The sequence below is a fragment of the Drosophila tropicalis genome, unplaced genomic scaffold (genome assembly GCF_018151085.1).
Source record: "Drosophila tropicalis isolate 14030-0801.00 unplaced genomic scaffold, ASM1815108v1 contig_593, whole genome shotgun sequence".
Classification (NCBI taxonomy): Eukaryota; Metazoa; Arthropoda; class Insecta; order Diptera; family Drosophilidae; genus Drosophila; species Drosophila tropicalis.
Window position 1 is genome coordinate 8,977,529 of NW_027173070.1, and position 15,241 is coordinate 8,992,769.

The 15,241-nt window shown below is 32.3% G+C and overlaps 2 protein-coding genes across 13 annotated transcripts in view; one reads left to right on the forward strand and one right to left on the reverse strand.

The window, feature by feature from the left end:
• The window catches only part of NaCP60E (Na channel protein 60E), a 39,835-nt gene extending 34,739 nt beyond the window's left edge, over positions 1-5,096 (forward strand). For all 12 annotated transcript variants that reach the window (XM_068290658.1, XM_068290659.1, XM_068290648.1 and 9 more), the window contains one exon: positions 67-5,096. In XM_068290658.1, coding sequence (XP_068146759.1) covers positions 67-545 — 479 coding nt within the window. In that variant the 3' untranslated portion in view covers positions 546-5,096. The remainder of the gene's footprint in view (positions 1-66) is intronic.
• On the reverse strand, positions 4,864-15,006 carry pain (painless). The gene is made up of 4 exons (XM_068290665.1): positions 14,962-15,006; positions 7,847-8,069; positions 5,817-7,787; positions 4,864-5,723 (listed from the first exon to the last, which is right to left on the reverse strand). Exons 2-4 carry the CDS (start codon positions 8,063-8,065, stop codon positions 5,145-5,147), a joined length of 2,769 nt encoding a protein of 922 aa, XP_068146766.1. The 5' UTR covers positions 8,066-8,069; positions 14,962-15,006; the 3' UTR covers positions 4,864-5,144.
• Between the last annotated feature and the right edge of the window lie 235 nt (positions 15,007-15,241).

Consider the following 15,241-nt stretch of genomic DNA (forward strand, 5'->3'; position numbering starts at 1 on the left):
TGTCAATTGATGTCTTATTTGATCCTCTAGGATTCGATAATTCAAAAACTAATTTATTCATTCCAGCCGAAGGACCTGCTCCGGAGGTTATAGTGACCAAACCTTCACCAGATCAACAAACTCATCCAACGCATACGCTTAGCTTGCGACCAGATAATGCCACATTGGTTCATGTCCTGGTGCATCGTGAGAGCGAGGAATACAAGGATGAGGAGGACGATGAGCAAGGTTATTCAGGCACGGGCCATGAATCGAAACCAAAGCCTCCACAAATACGTATAAGTAGTGGGTCATCGGATAGTCAATTGGCTGCCGGACATATGCAAATGCCCTCAACAGTTCAAATAATGGTGGACAGTCCGAAGGATCCGCCACGTGGTGATTTCAGTAATCTCGGCCTCGAGGAGAATAGTACTCAGCCGCAGCATGCTCCTATCGATGTCAATGTGCAGGGTGATACCTCGCAAGTGTTCTACGATTATAATCCCGAAATTGTTGAAGATCCAACAACTCTGCAGTCATCGCAATCCACAGAGACTAGATGACCTTCAGAGCGGGGGAGAATGTCAACGATAGCCAGAGGGGCAGTGCCACAAGTAGTACCATCAGCAGCAGCTCCAACGCCACCAACAATGGCAGCTCATCAACAAGTTGACAACCTCCAGTTGTCTGATTCCCAAATGCATTTCACTCATTTAGTATTTATAGTCTCTTAGGTTTTAGGCATTTGTTAAAGATAGTCGGATTAACTATATATATATATATATAAATACTAAACTAATTAGTCGCTTTATACAAACCGCATCAAAACATATACACAAACTCACACAAACATACATCTACGTACATATATATATATATATATATCAATTTTGTGCTTAATTGATCAGAAGAATGGAATTTATATTTGGCCTAAGGATGAGTCAGTCTTAAGGTTATCAAAAGTGCTCCAATTTGAAATAAAAGGACAGGAATAGGCCCAAAGATATTCTCTCTTTGTTTTTTACCTCTAACTATTTAAAGATATCTTAGAAGCAGTTTTGAAATTTATTTTCTGTTAAATGAAAAACTGAATACTAAAACTTAATAACTCAAAATATCTTCGGAGTTGATAAGGCAGCTAATTTTAAATAATTTTGGTTTTTAAATGAGACACAGAAATTAAATGTTAAACGAAATCTTCGTCAGTTGAGATCTTATACTTTCATGAGGTTAACTATAAACCTTAAACCTTTTGATTTTTAAAGCTCTTCTTAGGAATTGTAATGAAATGTGAATTCTTTTCCTTAAGGATTATTATGACATTTTGCTTTGAAAGATTCTTTTAATCGACTTTCTAGATCAATTAAAGTTGATATAATTTATTAAATTAAGTAGAATTTTGATTAGTTTAAGCATTATTCTGTGTTTTGAAGTGCTTGACTTCTTATATGATTTTCAGAATTACTTTAATTTGCCATTAACTATTTTTTAAATCTTTTTAAAAGTGATAAAATTCTAAGGGCAAGTTAAAAATATGCTTTGATGGCATTCTTTAAGCAAAAAGAACTTCAAAATGTTTGTAAATTGAGATTGAACTCTAAACTTGTAGGCACAACTATGATATACATACATATATATATATACACACACACACATACGCGGAAACGGAACTATCTAACAAAAAAAATGAAAACTTTCTATATACATAGTACATAGTATATATGGGCCATAGTATAATGAAATGAAATCAATATAATTATAACTCTGTGTTAACAAAAATGTGCATTAAACCGGTACAGAATCAGAAATCAAAAGAAAAAAAAAAAACCATAAAAAGAAGATTCAGAACATTATATATCAATTAGACTATAATATTTATATAGCATAGCTTATACATAAATACATACCTACACACATATACATTATGAAGTCAACTGGATTGGTTAATTCATGTCAGTCAGTTGATGGATCAATCGGTTGATCAGTAGACGAATCATATCGTGAATATTTAAAGAAAAAAGGTTGTTTTGTTCTTTCTCTAGTGATTTGGGTTGAAACTATAAAAGACCTACACATATACATATGTAACTAGCAGATCATATATATATATATAGATATATAAACTAGTAAAACTATTCAGTTTTCTTTCTTCTTAAATACTATACTATACAATATGTAGTATATTTTGTACATATGCCAAAGGAAGTATTTTAAACAAAATAAAAAACTAAAAAAAAGAAAAGCAAAGTTAAAGAGCTAATACAACTATAGAAATTACCATACATACTATATACATACATACATATAAATATATGAAAATTAGTTAGCAACAATTGAAGAAATGTTTTTTCGTTATAATTCCATTACCGATTGTTCAAGTACAAAAATGCGAAGTATTAGTAGAATTGAAAATATATACATAAATACATTTATTATATGAAAACAAAAGAAAAGGTATACTGTACAGACTCTCCACTCAAACACTTCAATCATTACTCCAAAAAACACAAAGAAAACAAATCAATCAATCTATCTAAAAAGAAAAAAAAAATGACATCAGAGAACTTAAGCCAAATCCAAGTCAAGTAACACACAAGAAAAAAAAAACACACTCAAAGGCAGCCCACTTGGGTTTTATCTTTATAAATAAAGATAAAGAAAATAACTCTTATTAATCGAAATGTACCAACTAAATGCATAAGTTTATAAACTAAAAACAACAAAAGTCAGTTGAAACAGCAGTCCTACCCAAACAACAAAAAGAAAAAAAGAAACCAAGCAATATGTGCATTAAAAAGACCAGTGAGAACTTTTATTAACATTTTTATTAATTCTCTACCTATAAATTATTTTTTACTATATGAACTTATTTATTAACTAATTCATTTAGTCTAACTAAAAACGTAAAACTAAAAAAAAACGCAAAAAAAAAAAAAAACCAAATTTAAATCAAAAAAAGGCAACAAAAACATACCGAAATCGAAATGGTCTCCTATACAAGCTTCCACGATAAACAAAAGAACAAACATCTTTGACTTCGACTATAAGTTTCCAAGAAACTTTATTTTAAAACAAAAAGATAAAAAAAAAAAAAAAAAAACTAAATGTGTTGTTTGCTTCTTTTTAAGTCATCTTGTGATTGGACTTAAGTTATTAATTTATACACTGACAACACCGCACACTCTAAACACTCTATAAATCTTTTTCTAACTTCGAACAACAGACAATCAGACAGCGACAGCTATGGCGATTGATGATGATGATGATGATGAAATTAAATGGTACCAACTACAGAATCCTTTTTCTCCTACACACCAAGAAATCCCCTCAACAAAAACCCGACAAAAAAAAATCGAAAACAAAAAAACTTAACTTGTGATTTTAACTGCAATTTTTACACAACCAAAAGAAAAACCATTAAAAAAAATCTAAAATCATAACTTTTAAATTAGACAATGTTAACAGAAAATTAAAAATGAAAGAAAAAAAAAGAAAATAAAAAAAAAAACACTCGTCAATTAAGTGATATTTAAATATTGGTCTATAGCCTAACAGTTGCAAGGATTATATATATATATACATACTTATATATATATATATATATATATATTGTCTTACATAGGTTTAAACAAACAAAACGATAAATTGATAACGAAATAGCAATAGAAACCTCATCTCAATCATCAGCCGTAAAAAAAAAAAAATAATAATAATAAAAAAAAACAAACCGAGAGTCACAAGGAACAAAAACACAACTAAACAAAAACAAACAAAAAAAAAAAAAACGTTAAGAGAAGCTTTAATTTTAGTTGTCTTCAAAATAATAATATTAATACAGAAATTAAATTAATAATAATAATTGAAATAAACGCTTTTAGTATCAATCGAGAGGCTTAACAGAAAGAAATTTAATTTAGTCATAGAATATAAAGACAATAAACTTAAACAAAAAACCAGAAAGAAATTGAATATTAATAACAAAATCAAGAAAAACATTAACATTTAGATATTATTGAATTCGTATGTATAGCCGCAATATATTATATTGTAAATGTTATTGTATAATGATCCTGATCATAGTCAATGATCCTTGCTTTGCTCCCATAACCAAAAACCAAAGAAGAAATAGCTAAAATCTGGTAACGAACAAAAGACCTATGCATTTATATAGACACATACATACATACAGATATACTATATGTGCATAAATCTGGATTGGCTAAATTTGGGTTCAAATCTTCTGCTTACTTTTTATATTTATTTTCTTATTCGTTAGAAATTCTTGCCTAAAAAAAACAACCACTTAAGTAAAATCAAGTTAACGTTTAACCCAAAAGTGAATAAAACATAAAAAAAAAAAAAAAAAAAAACGCTCGTTGATATAAAACAAAAGTCAATTATTTTTTAATTTCTAATTTGCCGCCTAAAAATGAAAAAAAAAGAGAAACAAAAAATTTAAAGCATTCTATGAAATGAAAATAAATTATTAAGTGGCATAGTTTAATATTTATATAGCTAATATATAAATAGCTAAGCCCTTAAGGCAATGGATCAAATCAAATTTACATAAATTATACGGTTTTTTCTTTATTTGTTTTTTTGTTTTTTTTTTAGCCTAAACATTAATTTTGTTCATAAATTGCCTCTCGTTAATGTTGGTTAATTTGATTTGATCCGCCAAACAAAAACCAAAAAAAAACAAAAAAATTGTTAACAATTTGTTAAAGAAGAAATGTGTAAAAAGAAATAATAATATTAAATATTAATAATAATAATAATAATAATGTGACACACAAAACATTTTGAACCGAATCATATCAACAAAACCAACAAACCCAAAACAAAACAAAACAAAAAGAACATAACTCTAAACATTTGCAATTAAAACAAGAATATATATATATATATATTTACTCGGGTACAAAAACAAAAGAAGGAAACCAAAAAGAGCAAAAAGAAAACAACAGTAAAGAAATATTCGTTTATACAATATTTACTGTCTATATAATCATTATATACTAAAAAGAAAAAACCCAAAAAAATGGACAAATTATTAAGGGGTTTTGTTAAATCTAATTATTCGTATGTTAATAAAAACCAATTTCTGGACTACATATATTTAATTTTTATAAATTAACTTAAGTCAACTATATTAAGGCCGTCTATTGTTGTTGTTGCTGCTGCTGTTGCTGTTGCATTAGTTGCAGCAAATGTTCCAATTGTTGTTCAATATGCAAAAGACGCCTTTCGGTCATCTGTTCCCTTTGCTGTTTAATTTCCGTTGTGGACTTCTTATCGATCACAGCTAATGCCAATTTAACCGTACGATTATCGATTTGCGAACATTTTCCAGTTAATAGGGGACAACAACAACAATTGCTGGGCATCAATTGCAGTGGGGGATCCAGTAACTTTTTCTGTGCCTGTGCTGGATGGGTGGCCAATGGTTGGAAATTGGCCAGACCATTGCCATTTTGGCCAGACTTTAGAGGTTGCAACTCATAGGAATCATCGGTTATGGGTATAAGAACTTTATTGCCATTATTGGGCAATATATAGATCTGGCGTATGGTTATATAGTTGGGATATATATTGAGCAAACGTCGGCATATGCTGCGAAAAGGTTCAGTTTGCACTATAAAGCCAGCACGTCCATGACGACCCGTAAGGACACGTTCATAGCGTGTTAGGAGATTCGTACGACATATAGCACCATTCAATTCCGCTTGGGCTTTGATGGCCTGGAAGAGAGAGAGAGAGAGAGAGAGAGATAGATCAAGAAGCTATAGCCAACTCCAACTCAAGAGAGATGAATTTTCTTGCCAATTACTCACCTGAGTATCACTTACAGCCAGACCATTGAGTAAATTGAACAACACAATGGTCATGAAGAAGACAAATAGTAGAAATATAAAATATGTATAAGGACTGCCACCAAACTTAAGTGAACCAGCATCAAATTCACCCGTCAACATCACAATGGTCTTAATCAAGGCCTCCATGGGCACTGAGAAGGTGTTGAAACGATCATCATCTGCCTCATCCTCGCCCTTCTGGCCACTTGGTGTTGCTTCCTTGGCATCCTCTTCCTGCTTGCCAAACAGTATATAGAAACACAAACTGAAGGTCAACACAAATATCGAATAGAGGGCAAAACTTTTGATGAAACTACTGGAAACAGCTCGCAGCATTAACATGTGCGTGGATATGGACAGAACTGGCAGGGATCCGACAAGTAGGCAAAATTCCAAAGCCACCAGCAAGATGGTAAAAACAGCCAAAACTCTTTGCGTCTCCTTGTCAAACGAGGCCTCCATGCAGGTGAATATAGAGAGTACAATCAGAGTCAATTCCATCAGATTCGTTATGGACCAAAAGTGAAACACTGGCGACATGACAAATTGTATAAATTCACGTATCAATAGATAGATTATACCAATCCAGGAGCCAAGACCAAACAGAGCCGTCAATGCCTTATGTTCACTCTCATGGAATTTCAACAGAGTGTGCGTTATAATGCATATGGTGAAGAGGGTATAGAGTAGGAAATTCAAATAGAATATCACCGACAGACGATGCCATTTAAGGAACAAAAAACTCGATATCAATGGATGTTGTAGCAAATGACGAAATTCCTTGGTCTCGGCTATATAGGCTATGGGGGACATCTCATCGTGCAGATACTGCAGATTTTTACCACTGTCCGGCTTCTCTTGACGCATCAGATTCTTATAGTTGATCATGATCTCGAAACCCTCAACACCTGGCTTCTGGCCATTTGTGGTAATGCAGGAATCAAAATGCTCTTCCAGCAATTCCGGAGCCATATCCTGTATGGGCAAGTCCTCGAATACACTCTTGGCTCCTATATAAGCACCATTGCGCAGTAAAGTCTCGATGGCCTTTTGGTTTCTATATTTGACCGCATAGTGTAATGGCACTTTACCGCCAGCATCTTTCTCATTAATGTCCACCAAATCGCTGGCCAACAGCAACTCAAAACAACGCTGGTAATCACAGAAATCATCCAACGGAGGCTCATTCAGTCGTCCAATCACTGAATTCAGTAGCGGAGAATTCGGTTTAAGCTTCAAATTGGGATCCTTGAGTAATTTGTCTAAGGCAAGCCAATTACCCCATATGATGGCCAATTCCAGATGAGAGCTATCAATCCTAATGGCATCCGTTGCCATTATGGCCTCAAAGGCCCGCTGTTTACCTCGCTTGATGGACTCCATTAGCAGGGGTGAATACTGCTCTTGTTGCGTGTTCTTCGAATTGTCAGCTATGCCGCTAAGATTCAAGTGATATTCACCGAATTGTTGCTCAAACTGTTGCTCATCTCCATCTCTGAGTGTGCGCATTAGCCTCTCCGCATCGATATGTGGACCAATTTCACGTTTCTCGGGCAACTGAAAGTCTGGATATTGTTGCTCCAACATCTGTCGCACTTGTCCATTGCGATAGCTATCGATATCCAGTTTGGGTTGCGCCAGAAATAGCAATATCAATTCTTGCTTAATAACCTTGATCTTGTTGTTCCTTAGCACATGATGCAATGGTGTCATTTCTCCCTGATCCACCACATTGGGTGAAGCTCCATAGTCCAGTAAAAGTTCCATACACTCTCTCACTTGGGTCACATTCTCGGCATTGAGATTTTTGGCCAACGAATTGAGTGGCGTCAAATTGCCATATTTACGATCCACTTGTACTCCGCTATGTCTGAGCAAAGCCTTAACATTTCCTGGATCTCGTGAGTCGGCAGCATAATTAATGGCAGCTTTGTTTAGTTTCTGATTAATCTGTGTAAAATAAAATAAATGTCATAATCTCTTTCTCACTCTCCCTGGCTGAAACTTACATAATTCACATTGCATCCATGACTTAGACAGGCTTCAATGAATTGGCCACAATTTGGCTTCGATAGAGCCTTCTCGTAAATGCTTATATGACGCTCATCCTGTAAATTTGGTCGAGCTCCCATTTCCAGGGCTGTGTGAAATTCACGTAAATCATGTTTTTCCAATGCAGCACTCAACTGCGCCTGCGGATCAATGAATCCACAATTATTCAGATCCATTGTGCTGAAAAGGAGTAGAAGAAGAAGAGAGTAAATATTAGATGTTGACTAAGTAATGGATACATTCGCTTTTCATTTCTTAATATAAAGATCTTTAAAAGAATTTATGTGTACCTAAATATTTCTTTACTTGATTCTTGAGAAAATTCTTGATTTTCTGGAAATTTTTCTTTGATATGTTTGGACTCCTTGACTGACTTTTATGAACCTGCATATACCATTCCACCCAAATCCTCGAAAATTTCAGCGAGAGTCCTGCATTAATCCCAATACCTTAATATAAGCTTTCTAAAGTGAAAGTTACGGACCAAAATGATTCGCAAAGATACGATTTTTGGAAAAAATCATTAACATTTTACTTGTCGAGCTTAGATTCAAAGTCATTATTCTAATGTCAAAATAAAGGCATGAATTTTTCAAACACTTAAAAAATTAAAACATTATGAAATAAAGGTTTATTAGAATACTTTGTTACACATTGGCATTTTTCTCATAAAGCTTAAAAAAAATCACTTTATAATTAGAGTGATTTATATTCCAATTCCTAATGGAACTAAAAAGCATTAAATTGAGATTTCACTTTTTCAAAAATCAGTTAAAATTTGGCAAAGTTAAAGTTAAAAAGTTTTGTAAACTTTTTAACCACGGAAACCGTAGCATTCTTGTAATCTAGTTAATTGATTAATTCGGTACAATGTTGATACATGATCCATTAGGAATTGGTCATGAATACGTCTTATATAGGAGTCTGAAATTTTAAATTCTTTTCCGCTTAAAAGTAAAACGGAATAGTTAGATTTACTAATGATGTCTTAAGCACATATGTATATTCTTTTGAGTTTTCGAACTCTTAAGAAATTTAAAACTTAAATATTATAATGATTAATCAAAAGGAAAGTAAGCACCAAAGTGGTGAGCAGCGATAGTATACATACATATATCTAAGTGAAATACTAATCCAAAGAGATAACCCACTATTTAGTCTCTAATAATGAAATTTTAGCTATAAATATCAGAGCTGGCTTCTTTAGGGCAAAACTGATTAATCCATTTTTCAAAAATTTTTCAAAAATATTGTAAAATATATTAAGTAAAATGTGTAAATCATTTTTGGCTGTTATGACGACTTTCTTTGGTTTGCCTTTGCATTTGTTTTATAACTTAATCCAATTATAAGCAATCGTTTTGATTGAAAGTCCAAAAAGTAAGTATTCAAATTAGATTTCAAACTTATTTCTAGTAGTTATTTCTCCACAAGCATATATAGATTCTATTCTTTATCAGTAACTCTCTATATGCTGGTCATTTTGGTCATTTTTATTATTGTGAATTTATTTTTAAAAAATGTTTTCTGTGTGGCCCGCATTGTTTTTAATTTTCAAGTGGCATGACCCCAAATTGAAAGGCATTTGGCAGATGGTATTTACTTAGTTTTTGGTTTAGAGTTTGTAAAACCTTGAAACTTCACTCACTGGGCACAAGCTTCACCGCAGAGAGCATCCGCAATCATTTGACAATAGCTTCATGCTACGTTGATTTTCACGAGCTCTGGAGAAGGCGTTGGATGTAGCATTTCTGTATGTATGTACCTGAACCCCATGATTACAATGACCACAATGATCATAATGATGATGATGATGATGATGGTCAAGCTAAAGTTTTAAGCTGCCCAACAAGTTTCACCATTCTAAACTGCTGCTGAGTTTAAGCTGACATTGGTTTAATTAAAGAAAGCCAACTTAAGTGGTTTCTGTGGTATGAAAATTTTCTGAAGTGCGGGAGTGCCGCCAAATGAATATATCGTAACTCCTTTATAGATATCTAAACAACAAACTGGTTCCGATTTTAACGATCATAAAGAATAATTATAAAATAATCGACATATCAATATCAATTAGCAATCAATTTGTTACGCTTTATGCTTCAAAAAAAAAAACAAAAATTCATGCCTAAAATATTTTTTTTTTTGCCTTGAGGGTGTTGAATTTATTGGCGGCTTTTTATAATATTTTTTCGTAAATTTAAAGGCGGCTTCTTCTCTGTGTTCTGGCTAATTCCATGTTACTTTTGTTCTCTCTATTCTTTTTTCGTTTCGTTGGCTGTCAGTCAGTCAGCAAGTTCTTCCTAAAATGTGTGAGAAATCGTCTAATCGCACATAAGACTTTTTGGCTAATTTGAATATTCTGCAGCTGCTTGTATTCGGAAACAATAGTTAATGTTAGAAATATGTTAAAAAACTTGTATGCCCAATTAGGTTTCGATTAATAAGATGTCTGAGTGTGTGTTTGACCCCCTCCTGGGAAGTTATTGTTCAGTTTTATTCGTATTATAATCCACTCCCGTTTACCCTAAAGCTGATAACACTGACTCATGGGCAATGTTCTCTGCGGGGAATTGAGATAAGAAGTTCAAACCAAAGTCGCACAATCACTTCCATTAATTGGCTTAATATTTGTCTCTGTCTCCCCTCGTTTTCTCCTCTTGTCGTCTCCAACACCTTTTTACACGAATTACTTGTATTTGGCTTAGCAATTAACAAACATTTCAATTGTTTGCTTTGACAATATACATACCAAAAAATGGCGTAAGACCAACTCAAACTAGGCAAACTGACTACTAATTAAACCCGGTTCAAGTTAAACAAAAAAACACATTTATATACCTATATATTTGAAAGTTCTTTTCCTCCATCTTCCAACTGTGACTCGTTGGCCCCAAATCATTTCCATCGGATGCAATTGCGCCTGGCATCTGGTCCAACCTGTTCAACAAGTTCCCCCTGCAGCATGCAATTTACAGAAATTCACAAAAAAAAAAGGAAAAAACAGCGGAAAAATATATAAAAAATTACAACTTTTAACGGAAGAGTTTTTTGCACAATACTTAAAGAGTTTAAAATTCCCTGTACCTTGCTTTGTGGCCATATTCGTGATGCCAAAATGTAGTAAGCAATCTAATACCTCGTGTGGAGATCTAGTCACTCAATTTTGGGTATATTCAAGCCTTTTTGAAACTTAATCATTTTGAATATATCTTTATTAATTTAGATACAAGGTCTGATTCAAAACTTACTTAACTTGGGTTTAATATTTACGTCAGACTCGTGTATATAATTTTATATGTAGTTTCAAATACCAAATTTATGGTAAAAGTAAGTAAAAGTAATATATCCAACAAATTCTGTTGATTACAATTGTTTCTTCGCATAACCAAAGTATTCTTCGATTCCAGTAAAATTACGTATACAGATAGATCAAAATTTAAAAATAAAATATAATATGCCAAATTGAATACTTCAAATATTACACAAATTGTAATCTTATGGAAGAAATTTATTTAAGTTGAGAAAAAAGCATAAAATCTTGGAAAGAGGATATCCGATCTGATTGAAATTTCGGGATCTGATGTTTTATATACAAAACTATCATATAAGTAAATATCGTAGAGATACTCTAATTTTTTCATTTATGTTTCTTCTAGTACTATATGATATAGTGGTTCGATCCTGACAATCTTCATACTTTCTCTGCTCCGGACTATAAGTAGCTCAAATATCAATTATCCCGATAGCTCTTAAAATGGGGGCGTGAAGTTGATTTGAACAGACGGACAGAAGGACTTGGCTATATCGACTTAGCTTCTCATGCTGATTAAGAATATATATACTTCAGGGAGTCGGAAGCGTCTCCTTCTATGCATTACAAACATCTAATTGGTCAGATGTTTGTAATGCATAGAAGGAGACGCTTCCGACTCCCTGATAATACCCTCTGCAAGGGTATAAAAATTAGAAAATAGTAGACTAGAATCTCTTTTAAGATCTTTTATAGTCATATGAATCAAAAAATGCAAAAATGTAGGTATATACCAATAATAATTATGCATTAAACTTATATGTTTACATTCATAATATAATGAAATGAAGGTCAACATATTTTTCCATTTTCCTTGACTTCCATGGCCAAATTTAAGTAATTTATAATTAAAAATTTACACCTCTAAAAACTATTAAAATACCAATAGGTAATTCCAAATCGTCGCCTAGACTTAACATACTTTCCTAGAGTAAGTAAAGACTTTCGTTTGTATTTCTCGCTTTTTTTTGACAAGTTTATAGCTTTTAAACTTAAAATTTTTCTTTATTTCCAAAATACGTGATGCCTGCCTGCCAGCCTTATGTCTGGCGAATAGGCGTGACCGGATCGTGGCATGTAGTATGTAGTTGTAGTGAGATCGTGAGATACTTGAGAAGGCGTTCAAATCAAATTCAAATTCCTCTACATACACCAACTGTGTGCTTATATAAGAAGTCTTGTTTATTGGCAAACTAATCAAAACGAAAAAAATACTTTTTTTGGAATTTTGTTTATACAATTTATAGCAAGCCATTTTTATGCACTTTAAGCAAAACAACACACAATGTTTACTTTTCATTTGAAAAGCACAAAGGAAGAAGTTGCCATGATGATGAATTTAGGATTAACGACCTTTGTATACCCTTTCACTGCTCTTTTAAAGCACTTGGTAGATTTGACTTTGCAAACTCAAACTTAAAACTTTATAGACTAAAATTGTAAAATTTGTTTGTAAACTCTTTATTCATTTTTAAGCATTAAACATAAACATTTTTAAAACACCTTCAGACTTTGAATATAAACAAAAATTAGTTAAATTTTCTTTGTTTACAAATTTGGCTTTATAATATATGAAAAAATTTAATGTTTCTCATTTTTTTTACATTAAAAATTGTCTAAATATGTTTGCTATTAATTTTGCATAAAATAAGCCAATTTTTAGACAAAAGATAACTAAACAAATTATTTCTATCAAATTTAGCTTAAAAACAGATACCAAATGCTATATAGACTACTACAAATACTCTTCCTTTTCTCTCCATTCGTGTGGGTAATATGAGATTTAGTTCTATGACTAACGGATATATACATAATAAAATGTTGCTTCAGCAGTTTTTCTAAAACAAGCAAAGTTAAACAGAAAAATTTGTATACTCATATACATATGCAATTAGAGTTTCTTTTATATAAGAGTTTTTTTTTTTTTTTTTTTTTAGTTTTGCCGAAATTGTCATCATAAAAAACTTCATAATTAAGATGGATGTGGGTTGCTTATGGTTTTGGTTGAGGATGAAGCATGACTTCATGCTGAACGAACTTTCAAGTAGCATCCGCCAAATAAAAACTGAATGAAGATATAAAGAAATGTTTATCTGGAAACACAATACACACACACACACACAGACACGTATGTACTTTCGCATATGTTTAACTAAAGTGGCTCTATATATACATATATACAAACGAAATTATATAGTTCATACATACAGATTCTGTGCACTTCATAAACAATTGACTCGGCCTCTATGTAGAGCAAAACGTTTTAACAATAACAAAAAAGAAACAACAGAAAAACCAACAACAAAAAGAGAGATCATATAGACACACACACACAATCAAGAGAGAGAGATACTGAACACATTTGTTCATCGTTTGCCCGGCAAAAATTTTTCCAACAAATTTAATTAAAAGGGAAGCTAAACCAATTCATTTAAAGCCAACATGACGTATGAGCAATTAACACAATTAATATTAAACTCAACTATATGTATATATGAAAAAGTATATATACATATGGATATATGCCTCACCCTTTTTTACGGGCTAAAGCTACGCCTCTGTCTGCCGTAGCTTTTGATTCGACGATTGAGCAAGAAAAAAAAGATGAAATGAAATAAAATAAACTAAACTCATTTTTTTTTTTTTTTTTTTTTTTTGTTCTTCTTTTTGGGCGGAGCCTAAAAGCAAATGCAAATGTATATGGGTTAGAAGTACGTCTAGCCACAAATAGTCTAATCAGCATATTATTTAATTGTAATTAAGTCATAAATTATATGCAAATTGTGTATGTAAGTTTTAATTGAACGGAAACCCCAAAGGTTCATGCAAATCGGTAATTGAATAAACTTAGGGACTCAATTGGAGGCCCATTTAAGTGACCATTACTTACGAGTAATGGTCGAATATGCCATTCAAGTTTTCAGTTTTAGATTTATGTACCTAAAAACTAAACAATTCTCTACGCCTAGTAGCCTACTAGTAGTTAGTATAAAAAGGGATAGACTTAAGCTATGAAAATTTACTGTAAAATTTTAAAAAAAATGTTGTTTCGAAAGACATTTTTTGTCACTTTTCAAAGTCTGTTGACCAACAACACAATCCTCTATATAAAGTATTGGGTATTGCCATTTAAGGGCAACCCAACAATCATGTTTCATTGCCTTCTGCCCACTGGCACAACAAATTTTATTTGAAAAATGATGTCACTAACTTTGCTTAAAGCCAAAAATTTGTATAATCATTTATCAAAATGCAATTCAATCATAACTTTTTCATTTCATTGGCATCATTAGAACAAAGAGGTGTATATAAGTTTGAAATTGTTTTTTTATTGCCCTCGGGGGGTGGTGGTAGCAAATTTATCTGCAGTTTCTTAACCTTGACTTGTCGTTTGATGACTGTTAAAACTTGTTTTTATATAAATCGCGTATATCAGTCATTGCTGCTGTCGTGTGGGTTGCGGTTTTTTTTCTCCTTAAAATCATTTTATGTAGTATTTTCTGCATTACACTAAAATGATTCACCATGATCCACGCCGTTTTCAATATTTAAATTTCTCTAAGCTTGTCTTACACACACACTCATCACTTGATTCACTTAAGAGATATATTGTCGCATCATCTTTAACACAGTTAATTTGCATAATCTTTCAGCTAAAACAGGTGATTCATCATCACATATGGTTTTCGAAAATTCCCCAAAAAATGCAACACATAATTCATTTTTGAAATTTTAAGTGATAGATTTGGCGAAACACTTTACTTTTTATTTGGATGCTTCCTCCGCTCTGTCGACTGCAATCCACCAGATCAAAAATCGGACTGAACAGTGAAAAACTCAACTCCAGGTCTCAAAGCTGTGACAGCAATTTCAGTGCCGAGAAGAATTGAGAATTACTTTCATCAAACATAATTTGTGACTAACTTAGATTGCCTTAAAACTTGATCTTAGCATCATTTGAATAGAATCCTTTGCCTTAGTTTGTATCCTGTGACATTGAAAGGATTATTATCTTTGAATATTACTAGCGGTAATTTGAATG